Source organism: Leuciscus leuciscus (assembly GCF_965113295.1).
Source record: "Leuciscus leuciscus genome assembly, chromosome: 12".
Lineage (NCBI taxonomy): Eukaryota > Metazoa > Chordata > Actinopteri > Cypriniformes > Leuciscidae > Leuciscus > Leuciscus leuciscus.
In genome coordinates this window covers 623,529-643,528 of record NC_138736.1, presented here as the reverse complement: position 1 = coordinate 643,528, position 20,000 = coordinate 623,529, and the positions used below count along the sequence as shown (strand labels likewise).

The 20,000-nt window shown below is 40.2% G+C and overlaps 1 protein-coding gene across 1 annotated transcript in view; it reads right to left on the bottom strand.

Moving 5' to 3' along the window:
• Window positions 1-20,000, bottom strand: part of LOC309510893 (prolyl endopeptidase) — a 28,168-nt gene that overhangs the window by 812 nt on the left and 7,356 nt on the right. Inside the window, exons 6-15 of the mRNA XM_082185870.1 lie at window positions 18,148-18,269; window positions 17,880-17,985; window positions 15,863-16,054; window positions 14,674-14,871; window positions 9,196-9,299; window positions 8,543-8,679; window positions 8,343-8,437; window positions 6,736-6,867; window positions 1,345-1,501; window positions 1-1,075 (exon numbers count right to left, since the gene is read on the bottom strand). The exon at window positions 1-1,075 is cut by the window's left edge and continues 812 nt beyond it. Of these exons, the coding sequence (XP_082041996.1) occupies window positions 781-1,075; window positions 1,345-1,501; window positions 6,736-6,867; window positions 8,343-8,437; window positions 8,543-8,679; window positions 9,196-9,299; window positions 14,674-14,871; window positions 15,863-16,054; window positions 17,880-17,985; window positions 18,148-18,269 (1,538 nt within the window). The 3' untranslated portion in view covers window positions 1-780. The remainder of the gene's footprint in view (window positions 1,076-1,344; window positions 1,502-6,735; window positions 6,868-8,342; window positions 8,438-8,542; window positions 8,680-9,195; window positions 9,300-14,673; window positions 14,872-15,862; window positions 16,055-17,879; window positions 17,986-18,147; window positions 18,270-20,000) is intronic.

Genomic DNA, 20,000 nt, shown 5'->3' with positions numbered 1-20,000 from the left:
GTGAATATATAGTAAAGTGTAATTTATTCCTGTGATCAAAGCTGAATTTTCAGCATCATTACTCCAGTCTTCAGTGTCACATGATCCTTCACAAATCACTCTAATATGAGGATTTGATGCTCAAGAAACATTTATGATTATTATCAGTGTTGAAAACAGTTATTTACATTTTTATTTCAAGATTCTTTGATGAATATAAAGTTCAAAATAACAGCATTATCTGAAATAGAAGCTTTTGAAACATCATAAATGTTTTTACTGTAACTTTTGATCAATTTAATTAATCCTTGATGAATAAAAGTATTGATTTCTTTTATTTCTTTCCTCCAAAAACTAAAATAAAAATTCTTACTGATCCCAAACTTTTGAACGGTCGTGTTTAATGTTACAAAAGATTGTATTTCAGATAATGCTGTTCTTCTGAACTTTCTATTCATCAAAGAATCCTGAAATAAAAATTGTAATAACTGTGTTCAACACTGATAATAATCATAAATGTTTCTTGATCATCAAATCATCATATTAGAGTGATTTGTGAAGGATCATGTGACACTGAAGACTGGAGTAATGATGCTGAACATTCAGCTTTGATCACAGGAATAAATTACACTTCACTATATATTCACATAGAAAACAGATGATTTACATTAATATTTTACAATGTTACTGGTTTTTTTTGTTGTTGTTGTTTTTATTTAATAAAGGCAGCCTTGGTGAATCTTACCTAAAAATCGTACCGATCCAGAGCTTCTGACTGGCAGTGTAAGTGTGTTCCTCTTCTCACTCTCTCCAGCCGAGTCCCAGTGTGTGCGCTATGAAGGAGAAGACGTGTGTGTCCTCCAGGATGGCTTTAGCGGTGGGTTTGCCGGACCCGTGTCCGCTGCGTGTGTCGACTCGCACCATCAGTGGCTGTTTCTGAGCCGGGCTTCGGCCCATGCCGTGCTGGAGAGCCGCTGCGTACTTCAGTGTGTGTAGAGGAACCACACGGTCGTCGTGATCCGCCGTCAGCAACAGCATGGCGGGATACGGGCCGCCGGCTCCAGGAGCCTGAGGGAGGTTGTGGAGGGGAGAGTACCTGTGCCGGACACATCACACTCATGGTAAGTATTCAAAGAAACTGGCCAGAACGCATTCAAAGTTTTTGTTGCGATGGAAGTGAATCAATCAAAACTAACTTTATCTGGACAATAAACACTCTGTTACTGTAATCTCCTATTATCACTGTAAAGATGCTTTGAAACAATCTATATTGTTAAAGCGCTGTATAAATGAAGGAGACTTGACTTGACTATTATTTTATTTGGTTATAGTGTTCCAGGTTGTCCAGAAGACCGGAAGCCCTACTTGATGAGCCACTGAAACTGCTCCGGATCGTCCGCACAGCCGTAGTCGGTGGTCCAGGCGTGACCGATGGTGAACCTGTGAAACTTGAGCATGTCCATGACCCCGACCTCAGCGACGGCACAACCGAAGAGATCGGGCCGCTGGTTCACACACGCGCCTGCAACACACACACAGAGGAAAACACACATCACTCTTCTCCCACTGTACAGGCCGCTGGTTCACACACACACACACACACACACACACACTCCTGAAACACAAACAGCACACGGGCCGCTGGTTCACACACACACTCCTGAAACACACACAGCACACATCACTCTTCTCCCACTGTACGGGCCGCTGGTTCACACACACACACACACACACACACACACACACACTCCTGAAACACAAACAGCACACGGGCCGCTGGTTCACACACACACTCCTGAAACACACACAGCACACATCACTCTTCTCCCACTGTACGAAATGGCCAAACACACTCCACGTTTACCAGAATTTACCGCATTTACACTGACTCACACACCTGCGCTTAAATGAGTGGGCTTCACTGTGTGGATTACTCAGATAGAACAGCCCGATTTGACACACCTCACATCTTTAAAGGCCACGTTTCTATACTGTGACTAAACGTCTGGATCGGCGCACACACACTAACCTAGCTAACACATTCAGAGTAAAGAGGATTTTTCAAATGCTTAGTAATTTATTCACCGCCACTGTTTTCAAACCGGTGCACCGCCTACACACACACGCATCTTGTTCTGATTGTCTCCTTACATACACACTCACTCACTTAATCACTCACACACTCACTCACTTAATCACTCACTCACTCACTCACACACACACACTAGTAACCCACAACAAGGTGTAGGTGGAAGCAGCAGATTTTTTGACTCTGAATTTTGGGGGGAAGTTTGCGAAATTTTTGCGGAATAAAATGTGTTAGTTGTTAAACTGAGCAGAACACTGAATACCGAAACTCTGTTACTTGTGAAAACCCTGAACGCCCAAATGAAGTGCCTTTCTGTTTTCCTGCATTTCCCATATACTCAATAACCACACAATCCCCCATATACTCAATAACCACACAATCCCCCTATTCTCAATAACCACACAATCCCCCATATACTCAATAACCACACAATCCCCCTATTCTCAATAACCACACAATCCCACATATACTCAATAACCACACAATCCCCATATACTCAATAACCACACAATCCCCCTATTCTCAATAACCACACAATCCCCCATATACTCAATAACCACACAATCCCACATATACTCAATAACCACACAATCCCACATATACTCAATAACCACACGATCCCCATATACTCAATAACCACACAATCCCCATATACTCAATAACCACACAATCCCCCATATACTCAATAACCGCACAATCCCCCATATACTCAATAACCGCACAATCCCCCATATACTCAATAACCGCACAATCCCCATATACTCAATAACCACACAATCCCCATATACTCAATAACCACACAATCCCCATATACTCAATAACCACACAATCCCCCATATACTCAATAACCGCACAATCCCCCATATACTCAATAACCACACAATCACACATATACTCAATAACCACACAATCACACATATACTCAGTAACCACACAATCACACTTATACTCAATTACCACACAATCACACATATACTCAGTAACCACACGATCCCCATATACTCAATAACCACACAATCACACATATACTCAATAACCACACGATTCCCATATACTCAATAACCACACGATCCCCCATATACTCAATAACCACACAATCACACATATACTCAATTACCACACAATCACACATATACTCAGTAACCACACAATCACACATATACTCAATAACCACACGATCCCCATATACTCAATAACCACACAATCACACATATACTCAATAACCACACGATTCCCATATACTCAATAACCACACGATCCCCATATACTCAATAACCACACAATCCCCCATATACTCAATAACCACACAATCCCCCATATACTCAATAACCACACAATCCCCCCATATACTCAATAACCACACAATCACACATATACTCAATAACCACACAATCCCCCATATACTCAATAACCACACAATCCCCCATATACTCAATAACCACACAATCCCCAAATACTCAATAACCACACAATCCCCCATATACTCAATAACCACACGATCCCCCATATACTCAATAACCACACAATCCCCAAATACTCAATAACCACACAATCCCCCATATACTCAATAACCACACGATCCCCCATATACTCAATAACCACACAATCCCCAAATACTCAATAACCACACAATCCCCCATATACTCAATAACCACACGATCCCCCATATACTCAATAACCACACAATCCCCCATATACTCAATAACCACACAATCCCCCATATACATATATATATAGTTGTCACCTTTTCTTTAATCTGCTGGTACGGATCTACGACTATAAAACAAAAACATTCCCTTTCAAGGGTAATTAAGGTGAGCAGCAGTATTACAGGCTCTAAGCAGAAGGGTCTGGAGGAACTTTATCAGCTGCAGATGCTAAATGGGGCTAAATCTATTCTGCCAGACAACTCACATCCCCTGCAGTCTGAATTTCAGATGTTGCCATCTGGACTACGAATGACACTTCCCAAAATTAGAACAAATAGGTATAGACACTCATTTGTACCCGCGGCTATTCTACTTTTTAATTCTGCATCAAAGCGTATATAACATATCACGCTTTGATGTCTGCTGTATTGTTTTTATCTTGTTTTTTAACGCTAGCAAGAAGGCAGAGTCTTTCTCGTATTTGTATTGTGTGTGTGATTGTATATGTTTTCAAACTTAACTGTTTTGCTGCAAAACAATTTGCCTCAAGGAGGACAATAAAGAAATTTGAATTGAATATACTCAATAACCACACGATCCCCATATACTCAATAACCACATGATCCCCATATACTCAATAACCGCATGATCCCCATATACTCAATAACCGCACGATCCCCATATACTCAATAACCACATGATCCCCATATACTCAATAACCGCATGATCCCCATATACTCAATAACCGCACGATCTCCCATATACCCAATAACCACACGATCCCATATACTCAATAACCACACGATCCCCCATACTCAATAACCACACGATCCCCATATACTTAATAACCACACGATCCCCATATACTCAATAACCACACAATCCCCATATACTCAATAACCACACAATCCCCATATACTCAATAACCGCACAGACTCTGTCATGTCTCTCTCTCTCTCTCTCTCTCTCTCTCTCTCTCTCTCTCTCTCTCTCTGCTTTGAATAAGACAGAGATTGAAACAGTATTTGCTCTGGCAGCTTCTGCTCATCTAACGACGGCGTCTCCTGCTAAATCTGCTGTTTAATGAGAGTGAAGAGTGAGCAGCTCTGAGTGTTAATGTCATGTTTACTCAACAGAAGAGCTCGCTGTGAGTAACGGCACACACACACACACACACACACACACCATTGGATCCGCACAGCTGCACAGCCATACGTTTCCATTACAGCACGACTCTGATTTAACCATGTGCGATGAAGACGAGTGTGTGAGTCTGTCGAGTCGGATCGGTTGTGTTCTTCATTAGCTGGAGATGATTGTGTCCAGGTTTGAAATTAACTTTTCCACTCACCGGCCAATTTGGCTACAAAATGTTTAAGTTACTGGCCATTTAGAACTTCTACTAGCTAAAAGTAAGAAAGATAAAAAAATTAAATAAACCAGATTAACTACGTTACAGCTTGTGACAGCTTGCTTGCTTATATATATATATATATTTAGCTGTGACGTAGTTAATCTGGTTTATTTCTCTTTTTTTCTTCTTATTTTTATATATAATAAAATTTGGATTTCATACATTAATTTCTTATTCAAACAAAATCCTGTCATCCAGCATCTCCTCCCTTCCAGGCTTGGGAGGGTTACTTTAAAAATGTATTCCGTTACAGTTACAAATTACTTCATAAAAAAAGTATTCAGTAACGTAATCCAAGTACTATAATATGAAAGTAATGTAACCGATTACTTTGGGATTACTTCAAGGTCACGTATATAAATAAAGTCAAGCAAGAAGAAATATTATTAAAAATGTTTTTTTTTTTTTTTTTTTTATTAAGAATTTGGTCCAGTGTACAATATTTGCTAAATATACACACATGCCTGAATATATATTTATGTAAAGGGCTATACAGACATCTAGTGGCTAATGTATGGTATTACAGATTATTTTGTTTTATTTTTAATGAATTTTTAACCAAAAAATTAAAACACAACATTTAAAATTTTTACACAATCTACATATTAGTTTATTTTAAAATAGGCCTACATGTTGACTAAAGCCGTGATCTTTCTTAATTTGCCTGACTGGACGTGGGGCGTTGGCAGTGGGAGTTCCCCTACGTTACCTAGACAGCGAACATCCCGTTACGCGAGAAAAGATAAGAAAGGACATTTTGGGTACTAAAAAAGCTACTCTCCTAATTTCTACAAAATAGCAGCGGAATTTCCATGAATTAAAAGCGAATTACCCGCAGGCAGCATCGTTTCTACTAGCAGCAGTGATTCAATCTGCGTCTGAGGAGATTGTAGACAGCTGTTATTTGCGCATGCACCAGCGGGTGGCACACGTGAGTCATTACTGGCAACAGAACCAGGAACTACTGTATAATCAAGCAGCGCTTAATATAGTGTTATTATGCCAAACTACTTATTTATTTAGTTTTAAATGAAACCATTGTAATCCTGAAAGTATTCCCCCTTTTTTCAAAATGTAACTATAATCTGATTACTACGTTTTTTGACGTAACTGTAACGGATTACAGTTACTGGATTTTTGTATCCTGATTACATAACGCCGTTACATGTATTCCGTTACTCCCCAACCCTGCTCCCTTCCTATTTCATTCTCATCCTTGTCACCATAAATGTGTTTTAGTTGGACAGATCAATACAGTACAAAGAACATCAAAAAATCTTGATGTTGGAAAATAACAATGTCTTTTCTGTTCACCAAATGCTTTTAATCTTCGCTATTGCTTCAATGCAAATGAACAAGTGTGCCGTTATTTATTGCATATTGACGTGTGTGTTCAAGTATTGATAGATGTGAAAGATATGAGCAGATTCTGTGCAATACGCTGTATTTAATATATATAGCAAAGTGAGTAAACGTAATAAGTAACGCCTAATTGGCTCGTGATTTGACAGCGTTTCCCGCCACAGCTGATTTTAACCCGCATTTGGCGAGTGTTTATTTCTAACCTTGACTGTGTGTTTCCTCAGAGCTCTCCACACACTCACCCACGAGAAGGCCACCGTTCGAGGCTCCGTTGATGGTGATCCGGTCGGCTCTGGTGAATCCCTCTCGGATCAGGTACTCTGCCGCACACTGGAAGTCATCGAAACAGTTCTGCTTGTTCCCAAGAGTGCCAGCTGAAATCAAAAGCCTTTCTTTAAAGCCTTCTGGAGGTCAAAGCTGCACATGGGACAGGGGGCGGGGTAAACTGTGCCACTTCTACTGAAGTTGTCATGAGGTCATATTAGATAATAATATCTTTACTGTATTTAAATGTCTCATATGAACTGTGAGTGGAAGTGTGTGTAAGGTACAGGCTTAGAAATATGATTTCTCAAAAAATGAAAGATGAGTTATTTGGAAATATGTGGACATAAATACATTTTAATTAAAAAATATATTTCATGTTTAAATTTGAAATAAAAAATACACACTGCAAAAATGATGTTCTTCTTCAGTGTTTCTGTCTTGTTTTCCAGCACAAATATCTAAACATTCTTAAATCAAGAGACATTTACTGGAGAAGAAACATGACTGAAGATATTAAGTCTTGTTTTCTGAAGAAGGAAATGCGAGTTTGTGCCTAAAACTAGAACACATATCTGTCAGCTGAGTCAGAAAAAGAGAAAACGAGAGAAAACAAGATGATTTATCGGAACCACAAACTCGCTTCATTTTTTTTTCTTCAGAAAACAAGACTTAATATCTTCAGTCATTTTGCTTATAATATAGATTATTGCATATTTGCATATAGGTTATAATTAGATTATATCTTGATAACAAGACAAATATACAGAGGAAGAAAGTAAGTTTTTGCAGAGTAGTACTTTCTCAAAAATGTAACCAGGAAAGGTTAATGGTATTTGATTGTAGTGAATTTTGGTTTTTAGCTTTTAAAAATATACAAACAAAATAATTACAGTGAATAAAATCTTGATGCAAGGAAAAAGTTTGTAGTAAGTCTTTAATATTACCACATTTAAATGTCTTAATTAAAAGATGAATATGATGGGATATTTTTTTCTAAATATTTGGTCCTATGAAAACAATTGAGTGTTTAAACTTTAAGATGTTATAATTATTTTTATTTTTTTTAGATGAGCACTGCAGGACTCCGTTCTTCTATTCTTTTTTTAAATATTTAATTGTTATTGTAATGTTATAGAGCAAGCTTTGACATTTTGGTTTCAAACAGTCATTCTGTACTTCAGGCCTACAGAGGAGCAGATTGTCAGATAAGTGACTTCTGGGGTGACTTCACACACACACATACACTCTTCACACACACACACACTCTTCACACACTTTCAAAGCTGGTATTAAGTTCACTTTCATGCAGAGTCATCAGAAACCTTCTGAGAGTTTCACATCAATCCCTCAGATCCAGCTCAAGATCCACCAGTTTGTTAGTTTATTAATTATATATTATTTATTATTTGTTCATATTTATTATATTTATTTAATATATTATTTATATATGTTTATTTGTTATTTATAAATGTATTCGTTTATTTTTTATTACTTACATATGTTTATTATTTATATTGTTATTTTTTATTTTTTATTAACTTCTACTTGATGTATTTGTTTGAAGCGGGCATTGAACACACACCTTTGTGCCAGGTTTGCCCGTACTCTCCTCCTCCTCGGATGTTTGCCACGGCCAGGATCCCACCCAGGTGTCTTATGAACAGCAGGTACGCAGAACTGCACACACACACACACACACACACACACACACACACAAATATTGAGCTATTTTTGTATATTTGTATACTTCAGTCAAACACACACAGAGATCTTCACACTGACTTGTAGTGCGGCTGGATTGAGTTCTCGAATCCTCCGTATCCGTACAGGAACACCGGATGAGATCCGTCTCTCTCGATGCCGCACGCGTGAACCAGGAACATCGGGATCTGTGTGCCGTCTTTACTGGGGTAAAACACCTGGAACACACACACACACACACATTCAGCTGTGTGTTATTACACTACCGCTCAAACGTTCACAATAATTAGAGAATATATACACATGCCATGATACATTTTATTTGATTTTTCAGGATTCTTTGATGAATAGAAAGTAAATTAAAAACAAAACAAAATATAATCTTTTGTAACATTAGAAATGTCTTTAGTGTCTCTTCTGATCAATTTAATGCATCCTTGTTAAACTTAGTAATAATCATAAATGTTTGTTGATCATCAAATCATCATATTAGAGTGATTTGTGAAGGATCATGTGACACTGAAGACTGGAGTAATGATGCTGAAAATTCAGCTTTGATCACAGGAATAAATTACACTTTACTATATATTCACATAGAAAACAGATGATTTACACTGGAATAATATTTCACTATTTTTGATCAAATAAATGCAGCTTTGGTGAGCAGAAGAGACTCTTGACAGGTAGTGTATATACTGTATTATAGAGTATATCTGTGTTATTGGGGGACGGACCTGAGTGGTCTGGTAGTCGCTGGACTGGACTCCCTTCACCTCCACCTGCCGGAACACTGTGGGCTCGGGGTCGGCCCGACTCAGGTCACAGTGGTAGATTATACCTGAGCGATTACATACAGACAATAAACACACTTTTCTCACTCCAGAAGTCCATGTGAACTACTGTTTTTACTATAGCGATGCACCGATATCAACATTTTAACAGATACCGATATAAATTCTTTATATTTGAAAGCCGATAACCGATATATTGGCCGATAAATCTAATCCAAGTTTTTAGATCATTTTTGAGCACCTGATTTAAAAAAACAGAAGTCTCACCCTTAAAATCCATGTCCCAAACACACAATTATGATGTTCTTATTATTATAATTGTATAGCCTATATGACAGACTTGTGCTGCAAATGTTGCACTTAACAGTCATTTTCTTAGCAGTGTTTCTAATCATATTTCAAGCAATGTTGAACAGTCGCATCTGAAGCATCTCAGCTGAAGGCAATAACACATTATTTATCAGCTTTAATATATCGGCAAAAATGTTTTGTTGGGCCGATAACAATAACATTAAAAATGATCATATATCGGCCGATATATTGTACATCCCTAGTGTTCACCGCTGCAGTAGTTTCCTCATACTTTGTATATTTTGATTATGTTTTGATTGTTTTAGTGCACTTTACCCGGTGTAGTGAACGAGGTGAACATGTAGTAGATGTTTTAGTGCACTTTACCCGGTGTAGTGAACGAACTGAACTTGTAGTAGATGTTTTAGTGCACTTTACCCGGTGTAGTGAACGAGGTGAACTTGTAGTAGATGTTTTAGTGCACTTTACCCGGTGTAGTGAACGAGGTGAACTTGTAGTAGATGTTTTAGTGCACTTTACCCGGTGTAGTGAACGAGGTGAACATGTAGTAGATGTTTTAGTGCACTTTACCCGGTGTAGTGAACGAACTGAACTTGTAGTAGATGTTTTAGTGCACTTTACCCGGTGTAGTGAACGAGGTGAACTTGTAGTAGATGTTTTAGTGCACTTTACCCGGTGTAGTGAACGAGGTGAACTTGTAGTAGATGTTTTAGTGCACTTTACCCGGTGTAGTGAACGAGGTGAACATGTAGTAGATGTTTTAGTGCACTTTACCCGGTGTAGTGAACGAACTGAACTTGTAGTAGATGTTTTAGTGCACTTTACCCGGTGTAGTGAACGAGGTGAACATGTAGTAGATGTTTTAGTGCACTTTACCCGGTGTAGTGAACGAGGTGAACATGTAGTAGATGTTTTAGTGCACTTTACCCGGTGTAGTGAACGAGGTGAACATGTAGTAGATGTTTTAGTGCACTTTACCCGGTGTAGTGAACGAGGTGAACTTGTAGTAGATGTTTTAGTGCACTTTACCCGTTGTAGTGAACGAACTGAACTTGTAGTAGATGTTTTAGTGCACTTTACCCGGTGTAGTGAACGAGGTGAACTTGTAGTAGATGTTTTAGTGCACTTTACCCGTTGTAGTGAACGAACTGAACTTGTAGTAGATGTTTTAGTGCACTTTACCCGTTGTAGTGAACGAACTGAACTTGTAGTAGATGTTTTAGTGCACTTTACCCGTTGTAGTGAACGAACTGAACTTGTAGTAGATGTTTTAGTGCACTTTACCCGGTGTAGTGAACGAACTGAACTTGTAGTAGATGTTTTAGTGCACTTTACCCGGTGTAGTGAACGAGGTGAACATGTAGTAGATGTTTTAGTGCACTTTACCCGGTGTAGTGAACGAGCTGAACATGTAGTAGATGTTTTAGTGCACTTTACCCGGTGTAGTGAACGAGCTGAACTTGTAGAAGATGTTTTAGTGCACTTTACCCGGTGTAGTGAACGAACTGAACTTGTAGAAGATGTTTTAGTGCACTTTACCCGGTGTAGTGAACGAGGTGAACATGTAGTAGATGTTTTAGTGCACTTTACCCGGTGTAGTGAACGAGCTGAACTTGTAGTAGATGTTTTAGTGCACTTTACCCGGTGTAGTGAACGAGGTGAACATGTAGTAGATGTTTTAGTGCACTTAACCCGGTGTAGTGAACGAGCTGAACTTGTAGTAGATGTTTTAGTGCACTTTACCCGGTGTAGTGAACGAGCTGAACTTGTAGTAGATGTTTTAGTGCACTTTACCCGGTGTAGTGAACGAGGTGAACTTGTAGTAGATGTTTTAGTGCACTTTACCCGGTGTAGTGAACGAACTGAACTTGTAGTAGATGTTTTAGTGCACTTTACCCGGTGTAGTGAACGAGGTGAACTTGTAGTAGATGTTTTAGTGCACTTTACCCGGTGTAGTGAACGAGGTGAACTTGTAGTAGATGTTTTAGTGCACTTTACCCGGTGTAGTGAACGAGGTGAACATGTAGTAGATGTTTTAGTGCACTTTACCCGGTGTAGTGAACGAACTGAACTTGTAGTAGATGTTTTAGTGCACTTTACCCGGTGTAGTGAACGAGGTGAACATGTAGTAGATGTTTTAGTGCACTTTACCCGGTGTAGTGAACGAGGTGAACATGTAGTAGATGTTTTAGTGCACTTTACCCGGTGTAGTGAACGAGGTGAACATGTAGTAGATGTTTTAGTGCACTTTACCCGGTGTAGTGAACGAGGTGAACTTGTAGTAGATGTTTTAGTGCACTTTACCCGTTGTAGTGAACGAACTGAACTTGTAGTAGATGTTTTAGTGCACTTTACCCGGTGTAGTGAACGAGGTGAACTTGTAGTAGATGTTTTAGTGCACTTTACCCGTTGTAGTGAACGAACTGAACTTGTAGTAGATGTTTTAGTGCACTTTACCCGTTGTAGTGAACGAACTGAACTTGTAGTAGATGTTTTAGTGCACTTTACCCGTTGTAGTGAACGAACTGAACTTGTAGTAGATGTTTTAGTGCACTTTACCCGGTGTAGTGAACGAACTGAACTTGTAGTAGATGTTTTAGTGCACTTTACCCGGTGTAGTGAACGAGGTGAACATGTAGTAGATGTTTTAGTGCACTTTACCCGGTGTAGTGAACGAGCTGAACATGTAGTAGATGTTTTAGTGCACTTTACCCGGTGTAGTAAACGAGCTGAACTTGTAGAAGATGTTTTAGTGCACTTTACCCGGTGTAGTGAACGAACTGAACTTGTAGAAGATGTTTTAGTGCACTTTACCCGGTGTAGTGAACGAGGTGAACATGTAGTAGATGTTTTAGTGCACTTTACCCGGTGTAGTGAACGAGCTGAACTTGTAGTAGATGTTTTAGTGCACTTTACCCGGTGTAGTGAACGAGGTGAACATGTAGTAGATGTTTTAGTGCACTTAACCCGGTGTAGTGAACGAGCTGAACTTGTAGTAGATGTTTTAGTGCACTTTACCCGGTGTAGTGAACGAGCTGAACTTGTAGTAGATGTTTTAGTGCACTTTACCCGGTGTAGTGAACGAGGTGAACATGTAGTAGATGTTTTAGTGCACTTTACCCGGTGTAGTGAACGAGGTGAACATGTAGTAGATGTTTTAGTGCACTTTACCCGGTGTAGTGAACGAGCTGAACATGTAGTAGATGTTTTAGTGCACTTTACCCGGTGTAGTGAACGAGCTGAACTTGTAGTAGATGTTTTAGTGCACTTTACCCGGTGTAGTGAACGAGGTGAACATGTAGTAGATGTTTTAGTGCACTTTACCCGGTGTAGTGAACGAGCTGAACTTGTAGTAGATGTTTTAGTGCACTTTACCCGGTGTAGTGAACGAGGTGAACATGTAGTAGATGTTTTAGTGCACTTTACCCGGTGTAGTGAACGAGCTGAACTTGTAGTAGATGTTTTAGTGCACTTTACCCGGTGTAGTGAACGAGGTGAACATGTAGTAGATGTTTTAGTGCACTTTACCCGGTGTAGTGAACGAGCTGAACTTGTAGTAGATGTTTTAGTGCACTTTACCCGGTGTAGTGAACGAGGTGAACATGTAGTAGATGTTTTAGTGCACTTTACCCGGTGTAGTGAACGAGCTGAACTTGTAGTAGATGTTTTAGTGCACTTTACCCGGTGTAGTGAACGAGGTGAACATGTAGTAGATGTTTTAGTGCACTTTACCCGGTGTAGTGAACGAGCTGAACTTGTAGTAGATGTTTTAGTGCACTTTACCCGGTGTAGTGAACGAGGTGAACATGCAGTAGATGTTTTAGTGCACTTTACCCGGTGTAGTGAACGAGCTGAACTTGTAGTAGATGTTTTAGTGCACTTTACCCGGTGTAGTGAACGAGGTGAACATGTAGTAGATGTTTTAGTGCACTTTACCCGGTGTAGTGAACGAGCTGAACTTGTAGTAGATGTTTTAGTGCACTTTACCCGGTGTAGTGAACGAGGTGAACATGTAGTAGATGTTTTAGTGCACTTTACCCGGTGTAGTGAACGAGCTGAACTTGTAGTAGATGTTTTAGTGCACTTTACCCGGTGTAGTGAACGAGGTGAACATGTAGTAGATGTTTTAGTGCACTTTACCCGGTGTAGTGAACGAGCTGAACTTGTAGTAGATGTTTTAGTGCACTTTACCCGGTGTAGTGAACGAGGTGAACATGTAGTAGATGTTTTAGTGCACTTAACCCGGTGTAGTGAACGAGCTGAACTTGTAGTAGATGTTTTAGTGCACTTTACCCGGTGTAGTGAACGAGCTGAACTTGTAGTAGATGTTTTAGTGCACTTTACCCGGTGTAGTGAACGAGGTGAACATGTAGTAGATGTTTTAGTGCACTTTACCCGGTGTAGTGAACGAGGTGAACATGTAGTAGATGTTTTAGTGCACTTTACCCGGTGTAGTGAACGAGCTGAACATGTAGTAGATGTTTTAGTGCACTTTACCCGGTGTAGTGAACGAGCTGAACTTGTAGTAGATGTTTTAGTGCACTTTACCCGGTGTAGTGAACGAGGTGAACATGTAGTAGATGTTTTAGTGCACTTTACCCGGTGTAGTGAACGAGCTGAACTTGTAGTAGATGTTTTAGTGCACTTTACCCGGTGTAGTGAACGAGGTGAACATGTAGTAGATGTTTTAGTGCACTTTACCCGGTGTAGTGAACGAGCTGAACTTGTAGTAGATGTTTTAGTGCACTTTACCCGGTGTAGTGAACGAGGTGAACATGTAGTAGATGTTTTAGTGCACTTTACCCGGTGTAGTGAACGAGCTGAACTTGTAGTAGATGTTTTAGTGCACTTTACCCGGTGTAGTGAACGAGGTGAACATGTAGTAGATGTTTTAGTGCACTTTACCCGGTGTAGTGAACGAGCTGAACTTGTAGTAGATGTTTTAGTGCACTTTACCCGGTGTAGTGAACGAGGTGAACATGTAGTAGATGTTTTAGTGCACTTTACCCGGTGTAGTGAACGAGCTGAACTTGTAGTAGATGTTTTAGTGCACTTTACCCGGTGTAGTGAACGAGGTGAACATGCAGTAGATGTTTTAGTGCACTTTACCCGGTGTAGTGAACGAGGTGAACTTGTAGAAGAAGTCAGCGTGTTTCTTCTTGCAGCTCAGACCGACGACAGTTCCCACATCTAACGGCAGGTCTCGGATCAGTTTCCCCGACTCTAGTTCATACAGCTGTAAGATGTCCTTCACGTCATGCACATAATTCACCAGCAGGAAGCGCTGGTTCACACACTCCACGAACCCTGCGCACCGGATACACACACACTGTCGTTCTGCAGCTCTTTCGTTTTTATTGGAAATGAGTTAATGATAGTGTGGGTGAAGAGGAAGCGTGTGTGTGTGTGTGTGTGTGTGTGTGTGTGTGTGTGTGTGTGTGTGTTGGCTTGTGACGGTTTCACACAAATATGTTGACTAATGCTAAATACTAAGAAAATAGTTTCCAAAATATTTCTAATGAATCTTTTTAACTTTAATCTTTAACATGTCACTTTGTCACATATTTTATTAGTTTTAATTCTATACAATTTATTAATTATAATTTCTGTTGGCCAGAATAATCCTTTATTTATTTTTTTTACTGTTTAATTAGTTGTGAATTGTATTTTTTTCCAGAGTAATAACAGGAAATGTTTAATAGATTTTGTAATGAAGAATAGTGTCTTAACAGAAATTTACCTTTAAAAATAAAACTACCTTAATAAAAATATTCAGTGTAAAAACTCTCTAAAAAGAAAAGAAAAGCAAAAGATTTTCCACATCATCATGTATCATTAAATCCTCACACGACTAGTTCTTTCACTGTGAATGTTTGGTAACACTTAACAGAAAGGTTCATTAGTTAACATTAGTTAACTCCCTTAGTTAACATTAACTAAAAATGAACAATACTTCAGCATTTATTAATCATAGTTAATATTAATTTCAACATTTACTAATACATTTTTAAAATCAAAGGTTGTATTTGTTAACATTAGTTAATGTACAGTGAACTAACATGAACAATGAACAGCTGTATTTTTATTAACTAATAATAACAAAGATTAATAAATACTGTAACATATGTATTGCTTATTGTTAGTTCATTTTAGTTAATGCATTTGTTAACTAATGAACCTTATTGTGAAGTGTTACCTAATGTTTGATGAGCTGCTGTCTAACATCAACCCCATGTTTCGACTACCTTTATTCTTATTTTTCTGGATATTTCTGGGGGTTCTCCAGATGTTCTCTTACCCAGGACGTCCTTCTCATGCTGGGGAATGAGTGTTTTCCAGTGCTTCTGCTCTGGTTTCTGCAGGTCTATGGTAATGAGACGGTAACGAGGAGCCTCCAGGTTGGTGCGTAGAGTGAAGACAGTGCCCTCGTTGGTGATGTACGTGTACTGCGCTTCAAACGTGTCCACTAACTTCACCCATGGCAGCAAACCTTCAATAACAGCGTAATATATATCTTATAATATACTGTATATTGGTGTGAGTGTGTATATACACATACATGCATAAATACACGCATTCAGTACATGCATACAAACATGCATAAATACATTACATACATACTTACATGCATACACATAGCACACATACATACATGCTTATATACAAACATTCACACATGACCTGTGACCCCAGTATTCTGACCTGTGTCCCAGTATTCTGACCCTGACCCCAGTATTCTGACCTGTGTCCCCAGTATGCTGACCCTGACCCCAGAATCTGACCCTGACCCCAGTATTCTGACCTGTGATCCCAGTATTCTGACCTGTGTCCCCAGTATTCTCACCCTGACCCCAGTATTCTGACCTGTGTCCCCAGTATTCTGACCTGTGTCCCCAGTATTCTGACCTGTGTCCCCAGTATTCTGACCCTGACCCCAGTATTCTGACCTGTGTCCCAGTATTCTGACCCTGACCCCAGTATTCTGACCCTGACCCCAGTATTCTGACCTGTGTCCCCAGTATTCTGACCCTGACCCCAGTATGCTGACCCTGACCCCAGAATCTGACCCTGACCCCAGTATTCTGACCCTGACCCCAGTATTCTGACCTGTGTCCCCAGTATTCTGACCCTGACCCCAGTATGCTGACCCTGACCCCAGAATCTGACCCTGACCCCAGTATTCTGACCTGTGTCCCCAGTATTCTGACCTGTGTCCCCAGTATTCTGACCTGTGTCCCCAGTATTCTGACCTGTGTCCCCAGTATTCTGACCCTGACCCCAGTATTCTGACCTGTGTCCCAGTATTCTGACCTGTGTCCCCAGTATTCTGACCCTGACCCCAGTATTCTGACCTGTGTCCCAGTATTCTGACCCTGACCCCAGTATTCTGACCCTGACCCCAGTATTCTGACCTGTGTCCCAGTATGCTGACCCTGACCCCAGAATCTGACCCTGACCCCAGTATTCTGACCTGTGATCCCAGTATTCTGACCTGTGTCCCCAGTATTCTCACCCTGACCCCAGTATTCTGACCTGTGTCCCCAGTATTCTGACCTGTGTCCCCAGTATTCTGACCTGTGTCCCCAGTATTCTGACCTGTGATCCCAGTATTCTGACCTGTGTCCCCAGTATTCTGACCTGTGACCCCAGTATTCTGACCTGTGTCCCAGTATTCTGACCTGTGTCCCAGTATTCTGACCTGTGTCCCCAGTATTCTGACCTGTGATCCCAGTATTCTGACCTGTGTCCCCAGTATTCTGACCTGTGACCCCAGTATTCTGACCTGTGTCCCAGTATTCTGACCCTGACCCCAGTATTCTGACCCTGACCCCAGTATTCTGACCTGTGTCCCAGTATTCTGACCCTGACCCCAGTATTCTGACCCTGACCCCAGTATTCTGACCTGTGATCCCAGTATTCTGACCTGTGTCCCCAGTATTCTGACCTGTGACCCCAGTATTCTGACCTGTGTCCCCAGTATTCTGACCTGTGTCCCAGTATTCTGACCCTGACCCCAGTATTCTGACCTGTGTCCCAGTATTCTGACCCTGACCCCAGTATTCTGACCTGTGACCCCAGTATTCTGACCCTGACCCCAGTATTCTGACCTGTGTCCCCAGTATTCTGACCTGTGTCCCCAGTATTCTGACCCTGACCCCAGTATTCTGACCTGTGACCCCAGTATTCTGACCTGTGACCCCAGTATTCTGACCCTGACCCCAGTATTCTGACCTGTGTCCCCAGTATTCTGACCTGTGTCCCCAGTATTCTGACCCTGACCCCAGTATTCTGACCTGTGATCCCAGTATTCTGACCTGTGATCCCGTTGGGAAGCTTGTTCAGGTCACAGTACCACAGACGGTTGACCGGCTCACAGCCCTCAGTGATGGACAGCACTGCAAACCTGCCGTCATCAGAGACCTAAACAGCAGCAACAGGAGGAAAGAGAATCACACGAAACAAGAGAACAGGTCATTTTAGAGTTAATTTCTTCAAATACTGTGTTGCGTGAAACGTGGGGGCAAGTTGCATCATGTTATCTTCCTGAATAGTGGGTTTTGTGTAAATTAGCAGTCCACTTACGGTAAGGCTACTGTGCCATTTTGGGTTGTCAGGAAATTCTGCCACCAGGACGTCTTCTGATTGGCTCGTGCCGATGACATGGTAGTACAGTTTCTGGTTTAGGTTTGTTGTGGTCTCAGTGCCTAGGATGGAAATAACAAGCCAACGTGAAGGGCTGTTTTTTACTTGCATATTGTAAAACAAAGTGTCTGGATTGTGAAAGGTGGGCGTTGCATATACTGTACCACACTGGAGCCAGACCAACACAAAAAGTATGTTCTTCCTCAGGGTTTCTGTCTTGTTTTCCAGTACAAATACCTCAACATTCTTAAATCAAGATAGAAGCAAAATGACACAAGATAATAAAAGTGAGATTTTGCTTAAAACAAGAAAAAAATCTCTGCTGACAAAGTAATAAAAATAATCTTGTTTCCCCTTTGAATGAAGTTTTTCTGACTCCACTGACTCATATATGTTCTTGTTTTAAGCACAAACTCACTTCATTTTCATGATCTTGTTTTAGAAAACAAAACGTCATAGTCATTTTGATTCTCCAGTAAATGTATCTTGATTTAAGAATGTTTAGATATTTGTGCTGGAAAACAAGACAGAAACCCTGAGGAAGACAGTAATATTTTTGCAGTGTATACAGTCAAACCAAAAATTATTCAGACACCAGATATATTTTTTTTATATGTTGTTTACTAGTGTGATCAGGACACTATAGTTCATTTATGTAAGTGAGGAGAGCTAAATAAAGTAAACTGTGACATTTTACACCCAAATATTCTTCATCCAGTGACTACCAGTGAAATGTATAAACATTTGGGACCAAAAAATTATTCCGACACTTTGACCTGACCATGTTTTGCTGAAGTGTTTTTTTTACCAGCTTTACAGTGATAATAGGAGATTACAGTAACAGAGATTGTTTAGGCTTTACAGCAGATCTAGAATAAAGTTATTGTCCAGATAAAGTTAGTTTTGATTGATTCACTTCCGTTGTAAAGATCATTAGTTATTAAAGAGGCTACATGCGATTTTCTGAAATTTAAACTCGCGACTGACACCTGTGGCCAAAAAACGGAACTGCTCTTCCTTTCTGCTCGCTCTCGTACATGCACACTTCACAAGTCATCCGCTACAAAGAAGTCAACATTATGTTTACAGAGGTAAGAACAGTCAAATACATATATTGTTTGAGAAACTAAGTTTGTTTGCTGACTAGCGGTGGTGGCAGAGTGATCTGAAACGTTTAACATGAACGCGCTTGACGTCACATCCGCAGACAGCGCGGGAAAATCCGACCCGACAGAAAATAGGAAAAATAGGATACAGGCTTATAGGTGCACCCACTGTGAGCGGACAAGGTGTCAGTATGCTCATCAGGAGATGTTTGAGTCATAAATGGTAAAATAAAAAGGCTATTGTTACGTTTATTTTGGGGAAAAAGTTGCATTTAGCCTCTTTAACTTAGGGGCCGCTGTAACACACACCGCTCTAACAGAGAACAGAAACTTTTAATGTGTTCTGGACGTTAATTTACACGACGACAGTGTTTGGAGCTCGAGAACACAAACCTTGAAACAGGATCAAGCGTTTAAACATTTTGAAAAGCTTTATGATCTCGGCACAAACTTCAGAAACGTGAATCTGTGAAAATGCTGACGGCGTGCACATGCGTATCACATGTTCAGTCTATAGGTATGCGTGTTTGAATATAAATGTCTGCAGGCATGTGTCTTTCTTTACAAATTGACCTCAACATATTACTTGTCTGGCCTTAAAAATTCATAATACAAAATATTTTGTCGCTTCCGCATATCAATGTGAACTGGGATCAGGCTTCATCAGAGGTGAAGAGGCCTTCACAT